This window comes from Python bivittatus, unplaced genomic scaffold (assembly GCF_059951505.1).
Source record: "Python bivittatus isolate LINGU-HERP-01145 unplaced genomic scaffold, Pbiv_v1 ctg000610_np1212, whole genome shotgun sequence".
Classification (NCBI taxonomy): Eukaryota; Metazoa; Chordata; class Lepidosauria; order Squamata; family Pythonidae; genus Python; species Python bivittatus.
The window spans coordinates 49,491,795-49,517,915 of record NW_028277088.1 but is presented as its reverse complement, the minus strand read 5'-3'; the positions used below and the strand labels follow the sequence as shown (position 1 = coordinate 49,517,915).

The following is a 26,121-nucleotide window of genomic DNA, read 5'->3' as shown; positions in this document are numbered from 1 at the left end:
GTGGGATCTTTGCAGCCTGGATTCGTTCTCCTGAATTACTGAAGAGTGGAACTGTCTTCATCCCCTGCATGCTAGCCAACAGCTTTTCTATCTCATTCCTCTCGGAGCATCTGGGAACACCTTACCTTCCTATAATTAAATATGCATGACTGAAATAACTTCATAGAAATTAATGATGACCAACATTTACTTAGTTCTCAGATGGGACTAGATGTGCATTTATTTACCAAAAAAAATTCTATTTTGTATTGTGATTGACTGCATTATGATCCTAACCATGCAGTACTAGAGTGTGTTCTGGCAGCACATTTAGAGGGAAACTTCCACTACAACCCAACAACCTGACATACTGGTTTTAGAGCAAGCACTAATTTGTTAAATGCACATCCCAAAGCTTTTCTCAAACTAGCTTTAAAATTAAGAAGAATGTGCCTTTCATAATTGACAGTTGTGGTGCCTGCCCTGCAGAGATTCTAGTCCTCTTTTGCAGTTTACTTCCCTCTGCCCCAACACATTTTTACAGATAGATCTTGAGCCTAAATAGGTCTCCAGATACGTATATAAATAGAGTCTTTCTGAACATATGGCCTCTTATTTTCTAAATCCATATTAAAATCTATGGGTGCTGTAAACCTAATCCCTTATTCCTCCAATATCTAAGCAATGCAATGACTGACTATATACATTAATTTTTGATTAATGACAGAGGTGCTCCTGCTAAATCACACAGACATTATTACTTGAAAAGAATGCAGTTGGTAAGTGCCAGCTTAGAAGAGGCATTTGTTCTTGAGTAGAAAAGAAAATGGAATGCCTCTTCTAAAATGATGCCTGCTGGGTAAATGTATGCATTAGCTAAAGAAAAGGTGACTTTTAAAAAGAAGGAGCATTTTTATCATTTGAAAATTTACAGAAATTTACTGACTAAAACACATGTGAGTAATTGTTTTGGATTAATTAGGCAACACTTGTGTTCAGCATGTCAAAATACCAACATCTGTGTTTCTGACAGAGGATGCCAAGTATATGGTCAGCACAGAGCAATTTTTCTTTATTCAAAACTGTATAAAACCCAGAGCCCTACAGATGATTTGGGCTTCTAGGTCCATACTTTCTAATTGAAATCCAACACATCTGGAGGGTACCATGTTAGGGACGGCTGATAAATAACAAATGAGTGATGGATCCCCTTCAGCATTATTTAACATTTTTATCAGCTGGCCTTACCTTTCAGTGTTTCCTGTACAGTATGTGCAAAGACTGCTAATTTGTGACTATTGTGATTCTTCACAGAATTTTCTCCAGTGGCCGGTAATGGTACTAAATGCAAGTTAACCAGTATTAAATCATTCACTCCAACCTAGGGACAAGCATAGGCAGCATTAAGTGATTTTCAAGGGTCTCTTCATACAATACATCATAAATGAAAAATCTCTCCTGATTGCTCACCATTGTTCTCATCAATACCATCATTTCTCATTTGCAAAGAGACACATTCTTATTAACAATCACAAACAGACCTCTGATTTGGTTTGTATCTTTGGGAAATATATTACTATCAACTTTTATTAGGATATATCTAACACCAGACTATAAACCCAGGAGACAATGCTACTACTTTTAATTCCTCAGTGAAAGTTAAAAAAATAATTAAAATGCAAATCATGCCTGTGCTATTTAATTTCCAACCCTTTCTTGAATTCTTCTAGCTGGGAAAGGCAAGCTGTTTAAGCACCCTTACCTTGAAATGTGCAATGTAAGGGTGAGGATGGACCTGTCTCCCATTGCCATTTGTGTGTGTGCCTTCAGAGGAGGTAGCATCTTTCAGCTCTATCCCCGCAGTTGTGTCCCACAGGAAGCCAGAATATTCTATGCACTGAAGGCCAAAAGAGAAAAAATTGCTAAGCGAAACAACTCATCATTAAAAATGGCTACCTTAAGTCCTATTGATTCCAATCAGCCAAGTCTAAGCATCATTAAATTTGGATCCAACCAAAGTTGATGTTTTATATAGGCTAGGGGGTTAGTTACGGTATTATTTTGTTTGTATGCTATCCAGAATCTGTTGGTTGGTATGGCATATAAATACTGTAAAGTAAATAACAATCATAATATAAATACAAGTATACACTTGATGAGGGCTACTGAAAAAAGAGCTAAAGACAGGAGTCTTGTTTTGATTAAGAAGGTATTGGTTAATCATTAAAAAAATGATTTTTTAAATCACAAAATGGAATTTCTGTGATTCTCATTTACTTTATCAGTCTTTTGTGAATTCAGTATACACACTACCATGAGTCACTGGATTAAGATTTCAAGATCCATAATTAAATACACCAATATAGACATTTTATAGCTAAAATGGAATTTTAAAAATCTCTGCAGCCTGACAAAAAACTTTCTGAAATCAATTACAGTCCACAGGAAAAACAGTTATGAAAAGTCACCTGAAAGTGTCAAGAAAAATTCTGTCCTTAGCTCAAACAAAAACTACAGAAGGTTTTCCAGTAGTTCAAAAAGCTATAATAATTTCCTTGGCTAGATAAAAGCAAAACTTAATAAAAAGTCCATAATTCTTGACTTGCACCAGACTACCTTCTCGAGATGCCCTGAGAGCTTCTCTGAAACGACTCCCTTCCAATATCCTCGAGGACCCTTCCATCTGCGGATGTTTGGCAGAGTCGGCTGGTTTAACTCCATGCAAAACTGCAAGAGGTTGGGTGGGAAGAGAGAGAATTTATCATACTGGAGCATTTCTAGGTCACTCTTAAATTTCATAGGCAGAAGTAAAGGAACAACCACCTTTCCTCAGTGAAATATATTTGAAGAACTGCATTTTGTTAATATTATTACTCAAATGTTATTTTTTGCACACCCAAGAAAAGCAGGTTATGAAAACAATTAAATTAAAAGAATATTTAGGGCCAGATACTTTGATGGCCAAGCAGGCCAGTCATTTTCAAATCTGTACACATAAATAGTTAATGTGAAAGCACCAGCCTTGGGCCAAAAACAGTGCATCAGTTAATTAAGGCAGCAGAAAGGCTTTGGGCAGTTCCCCTTCTATTCAGGAGGTCCAGAACAAGATACAAAGATTGGTTTCCTGGAAGAAAAGGGAAGGCTGCTATATGACAGTGTGTTGTTGTTGTTCAGTCGTTAAGTCGTGTCTGACTCTTTGTGACCCCATGAACCATATTGAGCCAGGCCTTCCTGCCCTTCACTGCCTCCCTGAGTTTGCTCAGTTTCATGCTCATTGCTTCAGTGATGCTATCTAACCAACTCATCCTCTGCCGTCCTCTTCTCCTTTTGCCCTCAATCTTTCCCAGCATCAGGGTCTTTTCCAAAGAGTCCTCTCTTCGCATTAGGTGACCAAAGTATCTGAGCTTGAGCTTCATTATCAATCCTTCCAATGAGCAATCAGGGTTGATTTCCTTTAAGATATGACAGTGTGGCAAGTAGCAAGTTGAAAATACTTTTAAACATCTGTACAAACATCTGCACAAAGAAAACATTGTCTGTTCCAACTTGTATGAGCAATGAAGATTTTTCACTTAAAAAGTAAAGTCTCTCTCAAGTCTAGCTCAACTCCTAAGAACTACACAAACTCATTCATGTTGTTTTCTTGGCAACAAAATGAAAGTGGCTTGACATGCCTTCTTTCATTATTGTTGCATGTATGTGTTTTACTTCCCAGACTCATCTGCTTGCCTCTTTTAGATCATTCATTCTGCTTTTAGTAGTTATGAAGCGTAGAAATGAATTTTGTAAGGACCCTAACCTTGGCTCCTTGAGTACTGGCAATGAAATTGAACAATTCTTCCATAACCTATGTCCAGCCTACCTTTTCACCCATATGAGGTAGAAGCATGCTCCTTTACATTTTGTGTGTGTGTATGTGTGTGTGTGTGTGTGTGTGTGTAAAAGGAAGATGTTAGATTTCATTGTTCAACACTATTTTCTTTTTTCCTCATGTGTGAAATTCAGAATGTGCATACTTTCAATATGGTTGGTACAGACAAAGAATTATCTCAAATCATAAAAGACTTGTATAAACTTTCCACAGGTGGCAATACCGGTCCACTTTGGGCTGGAAACCCAAGTAGGATTGGCCCTGATTAGTAGTTGCAGGACATATCACCACAGAATCCTAGGGCTGTGGGCTACGCTGGAAGTCAAAAAATATCCTGAATGAACGCAATGGCAAATCACTTCCATACTGTTACAAAGAAAACTTAATGAATGTGTCCATCAACTTACAAGGAGTTAAGCTTGACTTTAATAATGGAAAAACATGATTCAACCAAAGATAAGTGAGTCAAAGGTTTTCTCATCTAAATTAATCGTATGTCAAAAACAATGCTTAAATTTGGCTAGATACCGCCCAGCTTTCTCTCTTTGGTTGCCATACGGCTACACATACATCCGTAGAATTATCTTTCTTTTGTTGTAGCTTTTTAACAATTTTTCATTTCCAAACACTGAAAACCTTTCCATGCATACACAAATAATTCTAAAGACAAAAATATAAATTCAGAATATATAAAATAAAAATGAAGGCTTTTTTAAAAAAAGAAAAGAAAAGAAAAGAAGAAATATGTTAAAGTAAAAGGGGAGTGGAAGAAAGAAAGCAAGGTTATCACTTCTAGAAGGTTTTTAAATATCAAAAGAAATAAATTCCAAGAAGGAAGCAAAAGGCCATCCAAAACCAATACTACCGGGTCTTCAAAAAAGAGTCCTATTTCTTGAAGCAACATAGTGAATTCTGAACCAGCCCCAACAGTTAGAAAGAACAACTGAGAGAGCCTACGCCATCTCAAGTAGAGTTGTCTTCCATACATTCCACATACGTTCATTCTGACATATACTTTATTTGAGCCTTTTAAAGGGTTGGCAGTTAGCTCATAGCAGGAAAAATCTTGAGCAGAGTTGTCTTAAAAGGGGATTCTCAGTCCACCAAGTGTAGACAATGCTATATATAAAGCCTTTCCCAAAGACTCCTGATGTGTTTTTGACTTTAATGCCCATCACTCCCATTATGCAAGGTGGGTCTAAGGCATCTGGAATATACCAGACTGGTAAAGATTGCCCTAATGTGTACTTCTAGTATTATTTTTCTGAATGTCTTTCTAGCAGTGGAACCAAACCATATTTTATTCAGCTTGGTCACCAAGATGAGGTTTATGCTCAATCATATGTATCAATTGTTAGTCTTTATGTCTGGATCCTACTAAACTGCCTATGGACTCAAGTCAGGAGGTGGAAGCAGTTCCTACTCTTCCCTTTCTCCTCTGTCTCCAGTCCTTCCCACAACAGTGCTATGCCATACACCATTCCAAAGTTCACTCCCAACCACCAGAAGCCCATTTTGTGAGGACCAGATGGCTGCAAAGGGAAGAGTTAGGAAATCCCTCCTCTGGGCTGTTCAGAGAAGAAACTTTAGCAATGTAGTATTATTATTATTACAGTTTATTAATATATAACAACACATTGTATTATTATAATTTATTAATGCATGGTTTTTAAGGAGGGTTACATTTGATAGCCTTTAATCCCTCTTATTTTACACCTATCTTTCCATGTTTATGACATAAAACCATATTTACGTTAAGGGAATCCCATTTCTCAAAATTCACACATATACGCACCACTCTGGAAAGTAATATAAAGAACATGTTGGCAACTTATGAACACTGTAGCACGTAGAACCAGTATTTTCAGGAATCAAACTATCCTTGGACTTACATCCAGTGTAATTTTGATTCAGTATCCTATCTCTACTACTGAAGTGTTTTTATAACAAAAGAGCAAAAGAGACATCTTTGAGATAAGGGAGCTCAGCTATAAATTGGCACAAGGAACATACTTATCTGAATGGTGCAGGTGCCTGTAACAGCAAACCAAAATAGAAACAGAAGTGTTTAACAGAGCTTTTTTTAAAAAAAAAATTAATAGTCTTTCATTCCTATACAGAGCACCTGCAGTTTATTCTGGTAAGTTTTTGATCTGAATAAGCTATTGTTTTCTTAAGGAGACTAATCTGTTCAAATAAAAGAGAGAGGAGGAAAGATAACTTGATTGCTCCAGATTGCTAAACACTTCCATTTATTGGACAGAACCAGAGAGAACCCTCCATTATGCTGTTTTAAATAAGCAGCTAACACCATGCTGGCTGGGAAATTCTGGGAATTAAAGTCCATGCATCTTAAGAATTGCCAAGGTTGAGAAACACTGGGCTAGCAGATGATGGTCTGCAATTTCCCTGGCAGTGAGATCCTCTACACTGGAGCAAATGATGAGGTTCCAGGGCTTCCCCCAGCTTAGAAGGCCCTGGCATCTAATGCCATAAATTTTGTTTTAAAAATAAAGTAATTTGTCTTCTTCCAAAGGGCCTGTGAGGAAACAAGGATGGCAGTGAAGTCAGTAAAGGTTTGCAGCACATGGACTTGCAGGGTTGTTGCTGTGATGATAAAAAGAAAGGTGACCGCACCATACCCAATAAGCTTCCCTAAGCTATTTAGAGGAAAGGTGGATGATAAAATAATAAATTTATAAATAAATAACTCTTAAAAGTTAAAGGAACTAGAGAAATCTAAGATGCTTCAGTCTAAGAAGAAAAGAGATAGACAAAGTTCTGGGCAGGGGAGGGAGAAAAAGAAAAAAGCAGGAATGGAGTCCAGGATCCTGGGGTCCTTCCAAGGATAATGTTCATGAGAGGATTTCTTCATCTATGGGGGAAGGCTATATGAACCATGTGTAGTAACATCCATGAAGGTGAGTTGGAACTATTTAAGAGATAGCTTCTGGAGTTTGCTGCTATCTACAGTTATCTACAATTACAACTGGAAAGCAGAATAATAATACAGGTAGTCCTCAGCTTATGATGGTAATTGAGACTGGAATTGCCATCACTAAGTGATGTGGTCATAAAGCATGATGTCATGTGACCCCATTGCTTAGCAACAGCAGTCCCAATTGCTATTGTTAAGCGAGACCTCATGGGTCGTTAAGAGAAGACTTCCAACTTCCTGCCACCTTTTCCATTGACTTTGCTTGTGGGAAGCTGGCAGGGAACATCAAAAATTGTGATCATGTGACCGTGGCTCACTGCAATGTCATAGTCATGAGCCAGGCATTGAGCACTCAGATCGCAATCACGTGACCAAGGGTTTGCTGCAATGGCCAGAACTACAAGGACCCATCGTAAGTGCCATTTATTCAGTGCCATCATAACTTTGAACAGTCACTGAATGAATGGCTGTAACCCAAGGAGTAGCTGTAGATTTCAAGAAAGAAGGAGCAGGACCCATGCAGCCTCCTTTACAGGGTTGGTCTATCATCCTTCTTCACACTTGGGATATCCCCTTGTGCCACAGGCAGTGCTAGTTTGCCTACAATGCTATTAAAAGCTTAAACAGTAGAAACATTAACTAAATCCTCCAGCAATTTGTTAAACATTTCCCAAAACAACAGTCACAAGTTTATAATTTATAGTGTAATTTATAGTTGATAGGAACTTGTTGTCACAAGGTTTAAATTCAAGCACTAAATTAAAAGTGGGCAACTGAAAGACTTTGTAAGGATACAGCTTTATCAGGTCAGCTTGGTTTAATTAACTTCAATTTGCTTCAACTTTGATAAGCTAGCAAATTGCTTAAAGTGAAGACAGTGAGTACTAATGCAGTAAGTTTTGGATCGTTTAACAATTAATCTTAGCTAAACAAAATAAGCAAGCCAAATGAATTACGCAAGACCAAACATGATGTGAGATTTGCAATGTTTGCAAACTCTGAAGTTTCATCATGTCCTGTGGGTTTTAAAATTTCTTATGAAGCAAGGAAAGAAACAGAATGACAAACAACCTGGATTTCCTCTCTTTCTCAAATATGAATTAGGAAGCGATTCTAGGGCTATTCCAAGATATCCAAATCAGGATTTCATCTGAATGTTAAACAACAGAGTTGTCAATAGATGAATCAGTTAGGCAATATAAATTTAGCATCAATTGTCTCTTCCTTATAAAATGGAAGGGGTGAGGACAGATAATATGAGTAACCATATTCCTGATAGGGGATTAAACAACGATTTCACTGTTCAAGAGAATGGCAAAGACCACCAAATTAAATTTGCAATTCTATACATATTTATCCTTAGATAATCAGACCCTATTCCACTTATGGCTTTAGAGGTTAGAATTAAGATCTTAAATTGTACTCAGAAAACAATTAGTCACTAGTAAAAATACTAAATACTAGGTTCTTTCAAGATGGGCATGACATGGTCCTAATATCACACACTTAGTTTAATTCTGCATTTTGCAGCAACAGATGCCCCTGGACACCCTGGGCACTATTTAGAGCAAACTGCAGAAATCTCTACATAACTACAATATTAATACTTTTTGCCAGATCTACTCAATTCAGGAACAGTCTAGCAAGCACATCAGATATAGCTGTGCAATCACACTCTGCCATTGCCACCACTTCACAAGTACAGTGCATTCCAGTCTATGGGCCCGCTCTTTTTAGGACCTGTGTAACCCTAACCAAAGTTGTCTAAACTCTAGCCCCGCGTTTGGCCACGACAAGAGGCCCACGTCAAGAGGCATGAAATTAAAAAGCTTCAGAAGGGAACATGGCTGTGAAAAAAATGCCTTTCAACTGAAAGACATTAGGACCAACTCTGGGACAGATCACAGCAGTTGTCTAGAGCAGAAGGGGTAACTATTCGGTGGCTGGAAGCCATGATCAGCATTTCTTGGGAGGCTGAGAGTATAGTGGTGGTGTCAAGCATGCAAAACCAAAAGACTTCTTTTCCTGGGGTTTGAGAGGAAGGTGTTTTGTGCGTGTGTGTGGGGGTCTATCATTAAATGATAATGAGTTTATTATTTGAGTAGATTTATACTACTAGTGATGTATCTTTCCCACCTCAAAACAGCAGGGAACCACACTAGTAGTTTTCAGCAGCTGTGAAAAGAAGAGATTTTGATGACTGAGAGGGAAAAACAGTTCCAGGGCCACAGGTTTCCATCTCTCTCCTAAGTATTTAATAATAACCACTAATCTCATGAGTGGTCAAGACCTATTACCTAAGTCTAAATATTGCATGGGAGCAGACAGTCCCAGCCTGCCTTGAATACCATGCATGTTTAATTCTGAGGAAGCAAATTATCACTCTGTTAAAACAAATGCACTGAAACCTGAAGTGGAGCTGAATATTTAGGGCTGTCACTAACCTTCCTTTCTTTATGGAGAAATGCTAAAGTGAAAAGTCCAAAGAGGCCTAGTTACTATGACAATAAAGCCAGAGATTATGTACCAGTTTCCTTTTCTCTTTTTTATTTGTATATGCATAGGTTATAGCCATATTATGGATGTTAATAATACCTGTCACGCATACTGCACAGAACATATGTAGAAAGGCATCTGATTAAAAATTTTCATTCATAGATTTACTGCCACCACCTCTGCAGTTAAGCCAACCGAAAGCAGGAGCTCTATTTGGCAATGCAGAAGCACTCTCTTCTGCTTAACAGTCACCTCATGAGCAGTCTACTGTGCGATGAAAGTAATGTTGAATTAACAAAGATAATAATAGGTTTAATCATGATGTAATGCTGATCTAGCTGAAGTGTATTCTGAAGCTGACTGGACTTGGAAGGAACCACTGCCAGTGCGTTTGCTCTCAAGATTTTAAACATTCAACTCAGTCTGTCCATTCAGTGCCAGATATGGAAGAAAATCTATACTGCAATAGCAAAGCAACAAAATGAAGACATTTCACTTTGTAAAGTTTTAAGGTAAAGACCAGGTTGGGGAGGCAGGGGGGAGGGAAGGAAAGTGAGTGGTATGAAAAGCAGCATTTTCAAAACATTGCAGACATTGTCACTTTATGCATTTCTACATTACTCTGTTAGTGAATTCAGATGGTGAGTATCAACAGAAATGGAGCCAAAATGGGGCCACAATGATACAAAGGAGAAGTATACTACAGTATGAGCTATTGTTTAAATATTACAGGACTTTAAGATGCTTGAAGAAGTATATTTTCTTTTTCCTTTTTAAGCTAACATTCAGACCATTCCCAAGAAAAGCTTAGTGAGGACCGAGCATGTTCAATAACCACATCAGCTGGAAAAAGGAAAACAATAACAACAGGAAATGGAAGCAGGGAGTGAATTGGCCTCCTGGAGGTCAGGGACCAGTCTTGAAAAGGAACTCTTCTACCCTGCCCTAAGAAGGCCTTGCAAGACTTGCTTGCAGAACCCTCTGATCTGGCTTAATGTACTTGCTTTTCACAAGGTATCAAAAACCAACAGAAATCAAGGAGCTGTGAGAAAAATCTATTTTTGTACTGTGCCAAATTAAGGGTACGAAGGAAATTAGAAGGATCCAAAAAGTTAATTTAGGCATGCTGAAGATTTTTTTTCTCAATAGAGAAAAAAAGAGCAATTCTCCTTCTATCCCTTAAGCCTCCATCTGAAGTGTTTCCTATGTACCACATCTTGGGTCCTATTTCAAACTGCTTTGACATTCATCTCAGGATTCCTTGGATGTGGGTTTATTGTACTGTATATACTGATAGACAATATTTAACATAACTGATAGCCCTCAGAAGCCTCCAAAAGTTATTACCAAATTGTGGTTTTTATTTTATCATTAAAAAGAAATTATAAAATGAAGAATGGAGAGTAATTATATTAACTATATTTAATTCTATTAAAATGTATATGTAATTAAAATGAAATTCCATTTCATTTTTATTCTGGTTCAACTCAGTTTGGGGGGGGCGTTCCAAATATGCCACTGAATGGCCAAGTGTAGCCCTAGCTTCAAATCCCCATCTAATTAGATTGTGAATACAACAAAGAAAATAGTCTTTGAGTATACGATGGCACATTTCATCTGGTTCCAAGTGACATTATGTAATATGAAGTATAAGTATATGCTTATATGGCATGAGTAACAGTAAATAGAAAATACTACTAACAGAAGAAAGAGGCTTTAACAGATTTGTGTTGCTCTATAGAAAGATTAAAATGTACCTTCTCCAGTGCATCTCTGTCAATCAACTCCTGCACAGCCAAAAGCTTGATACTAGAAAGGAAAGGGGGACAAAAGGCAGAAAATGTAACAATTGAGTCCCACAAATGTAGCTGTGAAAGCATGAAAACATCATTTTATCACCACTTGCATGAGCTTTAGCTGCAGTACACCTATATCTGAACAAGAAATGCTTCCTTATCTTGGCCCTGTCTTGCAGGGGAATTTACTGCAAAAGGGTTGTGTTACTTCAGGGGATATGGAAGATATTGCATTGTCTGTTTGAAGAAGATGCACCTTTTATCCATTTTTGTTTTTGTCTGACTATACCAACTGCTGACATTAAATTCGGAATGTAAGAGCCAATTGCATGAGATGCACATTACTCAGCTTTTGGGTGATCTCATCTCCAGATGTGTTGCTTTCAATTCCCATAATCCCCATTTATCATGGCCCATTTAGGAAAACTGTTGTTTTATATCTGAAATGGAGTTCCCTGAATGCTAAAATTAGAAGAATTCTACCCTGAACTTGCCAAGTAGCCATTCAGTTGTTCACATGGTCAATCACATGCTTTTGAGAAGCTTAGAAGCAGGAAATGGTAGTGACAAATAATAACCCATTATTTGTTGGGAACATCATAACTATATTGCTTTCAGATAGGTATTTTGTGTTGCAGCAAACTTTACTTATATATTGCTAATCTATCAAACTGATCATTTTTAAAAGAAAAAGAAATTTAACATATTTTTAATCTCCACATATTTTAATAATTCACAAATAATTCACAAAAACATCATTAGGAATGTTCTAAATCCAAAGAAACCAAGAGAAAGTAGAATTTATCTGATTATTCTATATAATTAAAGAAATTTACTGTATTGTCCAATAAAAAAACAAGTTAATTTTATCAGCATTTAATCACAGCATACGCTGAGAGATATTGTAAAAGTAGCAGAAAGAGATGAAAGGAACAGGAATAAGATTTATTTGACGTTGATTTTGAATAGCTAGCTGCTTTATCTTTAGTAAGATTCCTGTGCTGATCAACAGAAAACATGAGGTTCATAAAGTAGCATAATCACCAAGCAAAGATTTATAGCACTGCAAAATGAAAGAGAGATTAATTTAGCTAAATAGAGATGGCAACCTGGCACCAGTATCTGGTGCAGACAGCAGAATCGACTGGACATCCTCAATGCTTTTTACAGGACTTATGGTGCACTGTTCTAAAAATAGGAGGTAGTTATAGCTGGCTATTCAATATATTAGACCTCTTCAAGGACTTCAAAGGTTGCCTTTCAAAAGAAAGTTTTGTCAAATGATATAGGTAGGCATAGACCATGATTATCCACTAAAAAGGCAAAGCACCTTCCTAAGAAAGGTCACCGAGAGCAGAAATTCTGTCACCGTATTATCCACCAAACTCTGATTCAAAGAAGCCTAATCTTTATTCCAATAGGTCAGAGCAAACCCAAGTAAACTCAATAAGCACATGGCCCCCTGGACCGAAAAGCTGGAGCAGACTGTTGTCACTTAACTCAATATGAACTAAGTTTGAAAGTAAGTCACAAAAAGATGGGTGCATTCAAACTTTTCATGTTATTCTGCTACATTCTATCAAGGAGACTGTATGTAGATATGATCCTGAATCTTCCCAGCACATTATCGTTGTCTGTTTCATCCTGATATTTAAAAAAAAACAACTGCAAAACTTTGTAGACAACAAAAACCTCCTACACCATCCATTTAATCAGATATTTAACAATTACCCTTCCTCCAACTCCACCCCGAAGGTTCTCAGCTGAAAGCAGATATATAGGCTCTGGCCTGAGAAAAGACACTTCCAGGGAAAAGAATTCAATCAAATCCAGGAAAGCAAATGTACCCCAGTGGTTTGCACACTTCATAGTATATGAACTTCAACCTTCCACTATACTATACATGGTTTATTTGGCCGTTGATTCCCATCTGTGTGAACCCAACCAGTTATGGTTTACTCAATCAACCATGATTAAAGAAACCCATAGCTTAGCCGAGATGTATGTGACCTGGGGGATCTTCTGCAAGGAGCCCCCTAAAAGCTCTGAATTCAACTTTCAGAGAACAGGAAAAAAAAAAAAAGTTATATGAAATTGTAATTTTTAATGTAACAGAAGGGAAAAGGATTAAATACATAATTGGACATTAACATAGTTGAATATTATGTACAAATTACACTAGAATGGAAGCAAGCAAGATTTAATTTCTGTCTACACCCCATTTATTATTACATGACTTATAGTACACCACTCAAAAGGCTATTAGTGTTCTCAATCTAGAAGACTTGGTGGACCCCAGCTTTAAATAATAATATGCTAAGCTGGGGAGCCAATATGCCTTTAGGGAAAGTGGTTCTCAGGATATACTGAGTGTGGACTCATGGTTATATTTTGGAAGGGTTCTGTGATTGGTATAAAGGCAAATACAGAAACTGAAAATGTAGATATAATATTGAAGGAATAAAGAAGGACAATTTAATGAATAATTTCAATCTCTTATAAAAATGAGTGTCCATAATAGGCTTAGGATAAAATTCCAAATGTTGTGGGTTTGATGGCATCAACAATATATCCAGTGGTGAGCTGATGAACATTTAAGAACCAGTTCAGCTGGCTCCCCTGCTTCTGCTGTGCTGCTAGCCACAGAACTGATTGGCACACTAGGCATCGAGGCTCACCTCTGCTGTCAACCAGCTCACAAAATTCCAGAAAATTTAACAGTTGGCTCTTGCGAGCTTGTCCAAGTTGGTTCTAGTACACCACTGGATATTTCATCATCTGGATTAGAAGCATAGATGATCATACTGGTCCATCAACTAATGAAGAAACGTTACTAGTAATATGGATGATGGATAGAAAAGAGAATCAGTATGCCCTTGAGTTTTGTTTCAACAGGTGATGGAGAAATGAAAACAGTTTAAAGTTTAGCACAAGAGCATAAGAAACTCAAGGCTTTGTTTGAGTAAATATACAGGAACAACTACAACATCTGGCCCTTTTGATTACTTTTACTGAGAAGGCAAACTCTGTATCTCATCCTTATCAGAAAGTGTCAGACATATTTCAGTCTAGCAACAACAACAAAAAAAACCCTGTTCACATGTTTTTCACAACTTCAGAAGAGTTTTTAAGCCTGGTACTGCACGTATCATATGGAATATATTATGACATATAGTGCTAGATAATTTATTCAATCCATGACTGACTGCCCAATTGGGCCACAAATAATCTTTTACTCCTCCCACCCTGCAGGTAAATGTATTTTCAAAAAATGTTTAGGTTTTTCCCCCCCTTATTTTGTAGGTTGTATTAAAGAAATAATAAAGTACTACTTTTCTATTTTGTACTGATTAGTTCTTCCTCAGACCTAGAAGAAAGGAGCAGTTAATACTGATTCAAGCAATCAATAAGAACTGAAAAAATAATGAAGCTTCAGTCCAACACATCAGGAGGTATCAGATTGGAAAAAGACTGTTATACCTAATTAATGCTACACCACTTCCAAGAATTTCCTCCTCCTAGAATGGAGTAACAGGACTAGCCTTAAGTATGCTACCAAGATAGTAGATACTTGGGTTTATTTATCCCTCATGTCCAGCCTGGTGTGTTTTACTTGGTGTTTGTTAAATAAACCAATATTGGCTGGGTTCATACAAAATTCTAAGCAATAAACCACAATTTATAAACCTCCGTGGCTGAATTCACACAAATTACCAAGCCCCAAACAAAGAAAACACAGTAGGGCATTGTACAATGCATCAATCCAGTCAATATGCATAATCGCTTGCAGCTTCTCTGAACTGAATAGGTTTTTTTTTTCCTAGTACAGTAAGCAAATTTAGGATTGCTGCAACACGAGTTTAGGTGTGTAATCAAAATGTAATGGTGGCCTGCCAATTAGGAACTAGTTCAGGAAGACAAGGTTCTACCTTCTCACTCCTCCATTTCTTCCTTCCATTCCATAATTGGCTTTAATCATAGTTTAGTAGAAGGAGAGCTGTACATTCCTGAGGCAAGCTCCTGATTTGCAAACTAATTCTCAGGCAGGCAGCCTGAAATGCCTTGTTTTATTTATAGTACATCCTTCTATAAAAATAAAGTTCTGGGTTTGTAACTAATCCAATCCACATTTGTTTGTTCTTACATTACATCATGAGGGCATTAATCCTAGCTCACAGTGCTTAACATTGTTTTGTAATTATGGAAAATCCAGTGTCATTAAAATTTAAAAAAAAAAAACTTCAGGACATGCTGCAGGACTTACTATTTCTTTAAGTTTTTTCTACATTGAGCAGATTGAAAAAAGCAGTCTCTATCTGTCTCCTTTTTAAATTTGGTTTGGATGAATCATTTGTGTTTAATTCATTTTTAAATCCCTATCTACTAGAAGAAAGACTAACATTTAAACTACAGATCTAAAAGTCATAAAAGTGATACTTGGCTTATAATTTCCAAGCACAGAACATGATTATTTAGCAAATAAGTAAGATATTCTGCTTAGCTCCTTTCTTTTGTTTTTCTATTTTTTTCATGGGTCATACTAAGATGTTTCTGAAGTACCTTTCTGCCATATAATGCACTGCTCCAATGAAAGGACTGGGTAGTCCTGAATTAAAAGGCATGGTTTCGGATACAGTAGGGACATGCAATTTTTTTTAAAGCAATGGCCAGTAACATCCCATCACACAATATATGGCTAAAGATGAAATCAAGGGATTGCAGGAAGAATGCAGGAATAAGCAAAGATTGGTTATGGGTTTCATCATCTGTGCAGTTTAATTTTGTTTGCTTGCCAAACAGTTTTAAACCCTGAAGACAATCAGATATAATTTAAAGCTGCCTGAATCTCTGCTTTTGCAGAGCATCTCAGCTAAATCTACTTAGATTTTTCAGTGAGAAAATTTACATTGCCTGTTAATTCTTTGCAGTTACATGCTCCCTAGCCAACTCTGACCCACTTGCAAATGAGGCATTCAACAATGGTTTTTCTAGGTCACTACCAACTGGATCATTCTTTGTGCTGAAAGCTCAAGATACCAGGCAGCACATACCAGAGTTGCTTCACACACTACAGAATTTCTTCAGTGAAATTGTTTCCCTGTAAGACACAACAATAAAATGGCACAATAACAAATTTGCAGTCAAGGAATTAGGGTCAACGCATTCTAGACCTCCAGCCAACTGCTACTTACAAATGGGTCTATAGGGAGTGAAGTGCTTGGTGTATATAAACACAGAATGTGATGAAAAACAAAGTAAGTCCTTCATACATCATATTTCTCTTTACCTCTCCAAAGGCTTGAACCCTGTATAAGCTCATCCAACAAAAAGAGAAAATGGCAGAAAGCTTGCATGCTTGCTTGATGTTGTCATGGTAGGAACAGCACCAGAAAACAGGAGATAATCCCTCCCCCAAAGTATACAATGAACTAGACTCTTCCTCACTATGCAACAGAGTTTGTGGTTGAACAGAGAACCAGGCTGAAAGGCATTTCCTCTAAGTCAGTTCCCCAAGCCAGAGACTTTCTTAAATCATTTGAATCACTTTAGTCATTTCATGAGAAAGTTCAAAATAGCAAAGACCAACCAACCCACACAAAGTTGGTACGGCTGGCATAGTATGGGGTAGCTTGCTTTGGCCATCAGCTGTTGCTCCTTTCCTTTCATGAAGAAGCGAATAGTACTGTATTACATATCAAACCATAGATTTGACAGAAGTGAGAGCTTTACCCAGGCTTTGCTCTTTCTACTACATAGTGTACCAGTCTTGCTACCACACTAAAGACCAAACTTCAAGTGCTTTTGAGCTGAAGATGCAAGAAATGGCTTTAATTCTAATTCAAAGAAACATCTAAACTTTCCTCCAAAGTCTTTTGTTGTGGTTGCCTTCAAGTCAGTGACTGCATGTTCAGATGACATTCCCTTCCTCTGGGAATTTTTTTGGCTTCCAAATCTAGAGCTGAGAATGAATGACAGGCTCAAAAGTCATCCAGGCTGGCCATGTCTAAGCAGGATCAGAACATGTATCCTTTCTTACAAAGATGAGACTGGCATGTTCACATTTGAAAAGCCACTTCTACTTTAATGCTAGCGGATCAAAGTTAGATTGATACCAGGCCAAATCCCAACTTGTCTATTATAAAGGACGACCCTGAGGTTTTAAATTTCAGTCACACACTTGGAATGCATCAACATTACAGACTGAAAACAAATAGCCCATATTCATTTCCTTCTTCCCAGGAAATTCTAGAGAGATGCATTCCCCTCGAGCACAGAAATCTCCAACAGAGATAACCCAGCTTTGCCACTATGTCAAATCTTTGGAGAAGCCCTGAAAGCTGGACATATATAACATTATAATGGTCTGATGTGGTATCAGTGTTCTCAATTGTGTCATTCATGAATCATTCAACCCTTTATTTTAACTGCAGCATTTATCACTGTAATAAAGAAAAGAAAAACCTTCTTGTGACTATTTCCAACTATCTTGATCAGATAAACTATCACAATGAGTACTGGAGGCATGTGGTACTTGATCCTGTACTGTTAGATGTTTTCTGTACCAATAAAATTAAAATAATTAATCCATTATGTGAGGGCTGAAGTGCAACAGAATCAGACTGAAGTCAGACTGAATCATTTGATACCCAATAACCCTGACAATTCAGCAAGTTTCTATTCCCTTAAAGAAATCAGAAACAAACAACTGTAGAAGAACATCCTAGCAACTAAAAACAATAACTGTCTGATGTAGTCTGAGATACAGAGGGGGTTTCCCATAGTAGTCTGAAGACAAGATAGCATCCCATCTACTTCTAAGGTCCATCCCAGCTTCATTTAACCAGGTGCTACAGTACTTTACACTACAAATACTATCCCATAGCACTGAACTTATCCTCTTTTCCTATTTCATTATGAATTTTACTATTTCATTGCAAAGAGGTGAGAGGTTGAAGTTTTGATGTTCCCTGCCAGCCACATGTAATGTAAAATAAAAATCATTCCAAATGTAGAAAATAATACATACATTATCCAAAGACTTGTGGAAATGCAATTGTTCCCTGGGCATAACATGCAGGAGCCTCATCCAAATTATGATCCAGAATTTCAAATGATCAGAGGATTCAAGCTTTTTTTTTTTTAATTCTAGGCAATGAAACTTATCAGTAAAAATAAAACAATGGCCACACTTGTTGGGTCACTACCTTTAATGGACAAAAGCAGTGGGGAAATTGACATGGGATCCAGACAGAGGGTCAAGTGAACATTTTGCTCCCAAACCAGTCAGCATCTCAGAAAACATGGAATGTCAACATGCTTGGTGGACAGAGGGTCTTCTGTAAAAAGCAAGGAGAGCAACATTCAAATATGTAACACTTGTCTCTGACACTTGAAGTTGGAAGTACTGAAATCCAAGAAAGCTTTATTCCTTGAGGCTGTTAATGTAGTAATACATTATTGTGCATGATATGTCAATTAGACGGCAGGTTGGGAAAATGATGCACACATGTAACAGCCAGTAAGGCAGCAAAATATTCTTACTACCAGCTTGTCATATGCTAATATGACTGAGTTCCTGCTTTGCATGAACAATTATCAGTCTCCCATGAAAATCATGTGCTAACATGTGATAACAATGACTAAGAGCATGTTTATATACTAACCACATGTATATTCAGATTGTTTTCATACATTATAGAACTGCTCATGGTTATTTATGGACCTTAATTTCACTGTCTTTATCTCATTTATCATGTCAGATCTTAAATCTTTGTGAAACAAAACCATGGGTTCTCCTATCAAAGCCTCGTTTCCCATCATTTGATGCCGCAGCATCCCTCATTTTCAAGGGTAAAATCTTATTTGTAGATGAATCCACCCTCTTGACAGAAATCACTTATTGTAAAGTCACAATTTCTGAATCTGAATTGAGATTTCCGGTTAATTTAAAATTGATTAACAGGCCAGAGAAACACTGCAGTCTTGAAAACAAACAAATATTAGTGCTCAAGTTGACAAATGGGTCTTTTTTTTCTTTCTCTTTTGACCTGCTAATGGTTTATGGTGCACTTTCTGAGGAATGTCTTACAACCAGAATGAACTTTAATGAGAGTGAGCCTTCTGAACTCAAGTAACTCACCACGGGCAAAAAGCCAAGCAGACGTCTCAGAGGTTACTAGCATTCAGTGTAGAAAAACAGCAACATGTTTGTTTCGTTTGAAATTTGCAAAGAATAAAAACTGCCCAGATTAGAATTCTTCAGTAGAAAAATATCTTCAGTTACTAAATGAATTGATTCATGGTAACATTTAACTGATTCAAATGCCTTTTGACAGCAAGAAATACCTCCCAACCAATTTTAATTCAGTGTAAAAACTCATCTTTTATGGACTAAGATGGCTCAGCCTGGGAACAGAGGCAACAGAAGTAGAAGAGGGATTGCCAGTGAGGGCTACCAACTTCATGATTACAGAGGTTTTTGCCAGTGTAAGGGTGGGTATACACAATATTTCAACTTACCAGGAAGGACAGCCTCAGATGTGAGTTGTAAAATATCCTAGGAATACGTTGTCCAGCTGGTTTAAAAAATTAAGTATTTCCATTTTTTGCCCACACTTCTCTCTGTTTTAGAAATTGGTGCAGCTCTGATTCTATTTGATAAAATTTTATTTGATAAAAGAGAAATTCTATTTGATAAAATATAAAACTCATATAATTTTCTGAAATGTCTCTTTGCTAATGGTCTAATTTATGCCTCAATTTCAGTTACCTAGTTAGGGTTTAGTGATGGCAGACATTCTGAAATCAAATAGAATTTCTTTTATAAAAATTAAATAAATAAAGATATTTTGTAAAGAGAGAGCAAGTTTGGTGTAGTGGTTAAGGCACCAGGCTAGAAACCAAGAGACTGTGAGTTCTAGTCCCATCTTAGGTACAAAGCCAGCTGTGTGACCTTGAGCCAGTCACTCTCTCAGCCCTGAGAAGCAGGCAATGGCAAACTACTTCTGAAAATGTTGCCAAGAAAATTTCAGGGACTAGTCCGGGCAATCATCAAGAGTCAGGACTGACTCAAAGGCACCAGGGGGGAAAAAAAAACCTTGTGGAAACTTAAATCACCAGGAAAAAATAGTGCATAGCACTAATTTCCTTGCTGCAATTTAAGAGACATGTGATGTTTAAAAGTGTGGGCTTGGTGATGGTGGATGAAGTTACACCCTGTTGGTGTCAAAATCTTAACAGGAAGAGCTGGTTTTAGATTTTAAGTGACCGGGAAATATTTTTTAAAAAAAGGAACGTGTTCTCTTCACTGATTAGAAATCTCCTGTAGCATTTAGACCAGGATTTCTAAGTCTGGAAATGCATACTAAGAAAGGAGAATAACAACAACATAACAGCATCACATTTTTAGAGTTTTTAGTCATGGATGCAGCCAATTCTTCCAACATCCAAAGTTTCTGAATGAAATTTGGAGATGGGGCTTGTATATAGCCAATAACCGCCCAGAGTCACTCCACAGTGAGATGGGTGGTGACAATTTTGAAATATAAATAAATAAATCTTGTCAAACCATTGACTCTTTTTCATTAATGAGTCATGTATTTAGCATTAGTGAATTATAGTGTAAATATAGTGGTTATGTCACACCCTGCAAGCCTGCTAGGTTATTAAATCAAGAAGATTTTGCAAGCTGGAAATTAGGCAGAGGATATTCATATACAAAGTTAGCAAAATGTATATATTTTGACAGGCAGGTACTCTGGGCTATTAACTTTGGATTTATGCTCAAGGCTGATATAGCATACTTTCTCCATCAAACATGAAATTTAATTGTGACAAATACAGTTAAGAATCCCAGAGAGAATGAAAAAGACCAGTTCTCTTTCTTTCTCTGGTTCCTTACGGCATTTATTTTCTACTGAAGGTAACTATTCAAAGTAAGCAGCTACAAGCGATCTCATCTGTATCTCATTATTTATATCAGTGTTCCTGCAGTGCCCAAAGTATGAAAGCAGAAAGGCTGGTATGTCTGAATTCTGATATTTACTGCTTCTGTTCTATCATAGTCTAAGTGTTTGGGGGAAAATTAATAACCAGCCATTGTTGTTACAAGAAAATGTTTTTGAAAACTATCTATGAGGCCACATTCATGCAAATTTTATTAGCATGCATTGCACCATTAGATAAAGATAGATGATACTAGAGGGGAAAAGAGTAAAGGCTCCAGTGAAATGCCTAGAGATATCGCAAGCTATTAAAAATCCATCTAATATTTATACATTATCAGAAATCATACAAAAACTACTACAGGAGTTCCATTGAGACCACTTTATCATATCTATCAAACCACCTTAGGTAAATTGGCAGAAAAGAAGCAAGGCTGAGGCAGAAAAAAGGGTTGAGAACAATCTCAATGTTCCTAGATTTGGATCATCCTTCCATAAAGTAACATCTAAAGATGCTATGGTGTCCCTGGAGACATTTACACTTACTTTACTGGGCTCTCCACTTCCTGCTCCTTTCTTTTGATTTTACCTTGATTTTGGGGGGGGGGAGTGGGAACATGGGGAATATGGTGGTAGCTGCACAATTAGACCTGGGGAGGGAAGGGGAAATTGAAAAGAGGGGTGTGGAGCATGCCATTCTTTATTTTTGTTCCCTGTGCAGGAGGTATTATATCAACCAGAAGCATAGCAAAGTTAATATCCCATGTAATAAAATATATCCAGATGGGTGGTGAAAAGAAGAGGATAAGCCTGTTCCCTTAGCAGAGGCAAATCAAGTCTCTCTGTGAATTGAGCCTCTTTGGAATGGGGGAATCGGGCAAGAGCCAAATTTGCATTTGGACTCAGTTAAGTGCCAATGGTTGTACCACTGGTAGACCTGAAGGACCAAGTTAGGAACATCATGGAAAGAAAATATATGTTGTCACTAAGATTCCCCACTGACTTAGTGGGGACACAATCAATCAATCAATCAATCACTGAGGATAAAGTACAGCTTGTGCCACTATTTTGCTGCATTATTTCACACTGCATGGATGACTTGGAATCAGGCTGAACCAGGCATAAATATGTAATTACAGACCTAGAATCATTGTTGCCGGGGGGGGTTTTGTAAGCCTTGAGAGAAAGGGAGGCAGATGGTAAGATGAGGTATGGATGGAGCTTTTGGTTAAATTCACAGAAAGTGGTAAAGCTAGAATACAGTTTGGTCTGGGTTTGGCTTAGTGAAATGAAGTGAAATAAGCCAAAATAAGCCATTAGTGAAATAAGCCATACTATGGCTTATTCAACAAACTATGATTTAAAAGATCTTGGCAGAGTGTAATGTGGGAACCCAGCCAATTCCCATTTCCTCCTTTCTCTTTATATGATGGTATTATTTGGAATTAACCACAAAGACATGGAAGAACCCTCTATAATTGTCAATCAGTCCAACACAGTCAAGAAATCTGGTGACAACTCCTAAAAACAATCCCTTTTCTAAAGACAATAGTGGGACACCATGCACAACACAGAACGGAGATAAAATGAAAAGCTGTTGCTACCGAATGTCTCTTTGTTATGGAAATAATGTCAAACCATCCAACTTAGCATGTGACTATACATTAGAACTGGTTTTATTAAAGTGAATTTAATTTTTCCTGTAATTGCCTTAATTATTTTCAAATATCTGTACACTTATCGTGCTTGAGACTCATCACAAAAATAGTTTCATTTTCAGCAGAAAATATTATGAAACTTGGAAAAAAGACCTATCTGCAAGCAGAGGGAGTTTTAAGAAACAGGATTTTCTTAATACTTGGTTTGCAAACAATACTTTACTGTAGCAATATTCAGTCATAAATATTGCCTCAAGATTTATACTTCTGATTCTGTGTTATAAACAAGCAAGTAAACTAAGTTATAATTGAGTGGATGGATCCAAAGTTCAACCATAATCTCTGAACTATTTCAGTTTGTTGCTACTCTAGTCTTCAAATGCTACATGAGTTCTTTGCTTTGCAGCCAAAACCAAGATATTCTATGCTGTCTGAAAGCCAGGAATACATTTCTGTGTAACAGATAGCTTTTAAAAATAGAATTGATTTGTAAATGCTAAAAATGGACCAATTTGTACATCAGAAATGTGCATTGGGATAAGCATCTGTATTATGAATTCAGAAGCTAGCCAAATTGCAGTCAATTATTTGCTATTTTCTCATCTTGTAAGTAAATGAAACTGCCTTATACTGAAACCATTAGTCCACCTAGGTTTTTACAAATCTACTCAAACTTGGTTCTCGTAGTTCTCAAATACAGATCTTTCCCAAATGTGCTTGGGAAATACTTGAATCTTATGTATGCAAAGCATAACTTCAGCTACTGTCATAGAGGCATTGCTAGAAGCCATGATTACATCATAGGAATCATGATTTATAAAATATAATTTGCATAATTTGTGTGATGCTATGATGCCATCAATCATATGCCCCTCCTCCTCCAGATTTCCCTGCTAAGCTAGACTAGTATTGGATATATGCATGGCTTGAAAACATTGTTGTGATTACCATGGTATCAAGGCAAATTAAAATTAATGGTAACCATCACCTGTCTTCTCTGGAAATAATAGCAAACTATGGTTAAGTAAACCAGGGAAGAGCAGCTTCAGAGAATTAGACATTTTATCTTTTGTTGAGCCATTCTTCTAATACTTAGCCAACAATGACAGTGATCCTTTGACTAATATAATGAAGTCACTACATTTTTGTTAACACAATGCCAATATGAGGCTGGTTATACTGTGGGATATTAAAACAGCAACTGCCAGTTCTGAGAACATGCTGTGTGATGATAGCAGCCCTGGAACCCAGAGAAAAAGAAGTAAAGCCCCTGAAACAGGGAGGAAGCTGACATAGGTTTCCTACATTGTTGCTGACAAAGCACGCTGATGTAGTTTGATCATGGCAATGGCATGTGGAGCCATCTAGCAAAACAGGTTAGATGCCTTGTGCTCATCTGAATAGCAAGAAGCCAAGCATGTTAAATACTGCTTTTCTCAATTACTTTCAGCTCTCTGGTAAAGCTGCCTGGATGATTCCATAGCTACCGACATGCTGCTTATGAAAATGCTTGGTCATCTCCTAAGGCAGCATCCTTCTGTATGTCCCCGGCATACATTTTCACACTCTACCACAGCTTTATGATACTGCAATTGGCAGGCTGGTATGCAGTTGTTTCAGCTTCCCTGTTTATAATTCAGGTAGTTACTGTCCGTCTCTGTCAGCTATAAGTAAGTCTTGCTGCTAATGTACAGCTGCTTGTGGTTTTGTTGCAATTAAAGAGAGAGACAGAAATCAAACTTGTACAAATGTATAGGGTAAACTGGCCTTTTTTCAGGGTTCAAAGTGGGTAATCTTTTATCTTGAGCAGCCTTCCCCAACCTGAAGCTCTCCAGACCCTCAAGGACTACAACTGCTAGAATTCCTAGCCAGTATGGCTAACTTACAACCTAGGAAATCTGAGAGCTGTCATCCCACTGTACCTGGGAGGCACCAGATGATCAAGTCTCCTACATATAAGCGTGGCCTTATTTATCTGTTTAAAAAAAAAAAAAGCATTCAGTAGCCATAACAATAGAGGGAGGGCAAACCTTGATTAATAGGTTTTTAAATTTTTGTTCTAAATCAGCAATTTCTGTATGCATGATGACAAACAACTAAGCAAACACATTAAGCTTGTACATCAACCTGACCCTGCTGAGGTCACTGACCAGGAATTACTGTGGGAAATGCCTGGAAAAAACCAAGCAGAGGCATAGAGAGAACAAAACAGCATATGTATGCTCTATTCTGAAACCACAGGCATGTGAGGAAAGAGAATTAAACCACATACAGAATCTGAAGATTTTAAATGGCAATATTTCAAAGTCGTCACTTGCAGATTTAATAGATTTATATTTTTCTCCTTTAATGCTATAAATTTCAATTCATTTACATAAATAGTGCAACTGACAGAAACACCTAGAGCTTTAAGTAACTTCTGTGGCAAGATTGACAGATTATTTTTTAATCTAAGGGCTACTCATAAATCATCCATTCCCCATGCTTTCAGTATCAACAAGTAAGACTACCTTATATTACAATGAGATGTCTTTTTTGGAGCAGCTTCAGAGGAGATCAGAAGTGGGCTGGGAAATCTGCCTACTTGGAATTTGACAATCTCATAGAACGAAATATGATCAACTTTTGAATAGACAGGATTGCAATACTCTAACTTTCATTTCCCAATTGCAGCAAAGGAAGAATGCTAATCTTGCTACCACTCCCCCTTTGCTCTTATGTCTTCTTTATTACCAATTTTCTCACTGCAAGATTCTTGGGGCAGGAATCTCTTTGTGGTACTTTATCAAGCACTATCTTTGTGGATGATTCCATAAAAACACCTAGTATTAACATAAAGTTTGTAGGAAAATATTAGCATAGATGCATATAGGTGATACAGGGCTAGTACTCCAGAATAAGGCCTTTTCTGGACTAGTCCCCTTCCTCTCTCCCCCCAAATTTCCTGGAAAACATCATTAAAAATAATTGCCACATTGATCCATTGAAATAAATTCAAAATCCATAGCTAGATGAAAACTATTAATCATAGTATAGAAGGAATGGAAGGAACATTACAGATCATCTAGTCCAACATACTAAAACACCCACCCACTGCAGGAATCTAATACTACCTTATTCCCAACAGATAGCCATCCAAACTCTGTTGAAACATTTCCAGTTAAGTAAAGTCCATCATCTCCTGAGACAGCCTATTCCATTGTTGATCAGTTTTTGCCATTAGGATAATTTTCCTGCTATCCAATCCTAACTTCTTTCTTATAATTTAAACTCATTCTTTCATGACTTTCTTCTGGAACACCTCTGAACAATTCTGCCCCATCTTCTTCATGACAGTCCTTCAGATATTTGAAGACAATCATCTTGTCTCCCATTGTCTTCTCTTCTTTAGGCTAAAAATACACAATGCTTCTAAGTGTTCCCTCTAATTTTTTTCCTT

At 37.3% G+C, this 26,121-nt stretch overlaps 1 protein-coding gene across 1 annotated transcript in view; it reads right to left on the bottom strand.

Moving 5' to 3' along the window:
* The window catches only part of EEPD1 (endonuclease/exonuclease/phosphatase family domain containing 1), a 45,783-nt gene that overhangs the window by 9,405 nt on the left and 10,257 nt on the right, over positions 1 to 26,121 (bottom strand). Inside the window, exons 3-6 of the mRNA XM_007435819.4 lie at positions 11,042 to 11,093; positions 2,596 to 2,706; positions 1,742 to 1,876; positions 1,228 to 1,360 (exon numbers count right to left, since the gene is read on the bottom strand). Of these exons, the coding sequence (XP_007435881.1) occupies positions 1,228 to 1,360; positions 1,742 to 1,876; positions 2,596 to 2,706; positions 11,042 to 11,093 (431 nt within the window). The remainder of the gene's footprint in view (positions 1 to 1,227; positions 1,361 to 1,741; positions 1,877 to 2,595; positions 2,707 to 11,041; positions 11,094 to 26,121) is intronic.